General features: G+C 67.3%; 1 protein-coding gene across 1 annotated transcript in view; it reads left to right on the forward strand.

Annotated features, from left to right (window-relative positions):
• LOC103611856 (coronin-1B) overlaps positions 1-1,194 on the forward strand; it is a 28,696-nt gene that overhangs the window by 24,126 nt on the left and 3,376 nt on the right. Inside the window, exons 4-5 of the mRNA XM_017728623.1 lie at positions 739-941; positions 1,025-1,187. Coding sequence (XP_017584112.1) covers positions 741-941; positions 1,025-1,187 — 364 coding nt within the window. The 5' untranslated portion in view covers positions 739-740. The remainder of the gene's footprint in view (positions 1-738; positions 942-1,024; positions 1,188-1,194) is intronic.

Here is a 1,194-nt window from a genome sequence, read left to right on the forward strand (position 1 = left end):
GCCGGGCCCGGCCCCCGGGGGCCCCCCGTCCGCCTTCCCGGGGGAAGCCCCCTCCCCGTTCCCTGCGGGGCCACCCCCTGTCCCTGTCCCCATCCCTATCCCTGTCCCCATCCCCGTCCCCATACCCAGCGGGGCCTCCCCGTCCCCTTTCCCGTCCATGTCCCTAGCCCTGTCCCTGTCCCCATTCCTGTTCCTGTACCAAGCTCGGCCACCGCCGGCCCCATTCCTGACCCCACTCCCGTCCCCATCCTTGTCCCTGCCCTCGTCACTATCCCCGTACAAAATGAGGCCACCACTGTCCCCCTTCGCGCCCCCCATCCCTATCCTTGTCCCCATCCCTTTCCCTGTGCCAGACCCCATCCCTGACCCCGTAGCCAGCAGGGCCACCCCTGTGCCCGATCTGTTGGAGCTGTCCCTGCACCCCTTTCTATCCCCACCCCTGTAGCCAGCAGGACACCCTTGTCCCCGTCCCCATCCTGAATGGGACACTCCCTGTCCTCCTCAGAGCCCCCATTCCTGGGGTGCTTCTCGAGTTCCCTCCAGGGAGCTGGGCAGGGACAGGGGTGTGTGCCCCAGTTTCTGCCTCCTGGGAGTGGCTGAGCCGCCCTTTACCAGGCTGGGGGACAGCGACAAGCCCAGTTCAGGGGACACCCCGTTCCCAGGCCACCTCCCTGGTGGCCCTGCCTCCCATTTTGGGGTGTCCCAGACTGCCTGACCGCGGGCCGGGGCGCTCCCCAGCCATGTCGTTCCGGAAGGTGGTGCGGCAGAGCAAATTCCGGCACGTGTTCGGGCAGCCGGTGAAGACGGAGCAGTGCTACGATGACATCCGTGTGTCCCGCGTCACCTGGGACAGCACCTTCTGTGCTGTCAACCCCTCCTTTGTCGCCATCATCGTGGAGGCCAGCGGCGGCGGCGCCTTCCTCGTCCTCCCCCTGCACAAGGTGACAGCAGGGTGGTGACACGGGGGAGGGGAGGAGGCTTGTGGTGCTGGGTGACCCCCTCCCTGCTGTCATTTTGTCCCCAGACCGGGCGCATTGACAAGTCCTACCCCACGGTGTGTGGCCACACGGGCCCTGTCCTCGACATCGACTGGTGTCCCCACAATGACCACGTCATCGCCAGCGGCTCCGAGGATTGCACCGTCATGGTGAGGGGTGGCCCGGGATGGGCCTGGGGGGGTGGCAGGGGTCACCC

This window comes from Corvus brachyrhynchos, unplaced genomic scaffold (genome assembly GCF_000691975.1).
Source record: "Corvus brachyrhynchos isolate BGI_N302 unplaced genomic scaffold, ASM69197v1 scaffold1103, whole genome shotgun sequence".
Classification (NCBI taxonomy): Eukaryota; Metazoa; Chordata; class Aves; order Passeriformes; family Corvidae; genus Corvus; species Corvus brachyrhynchos.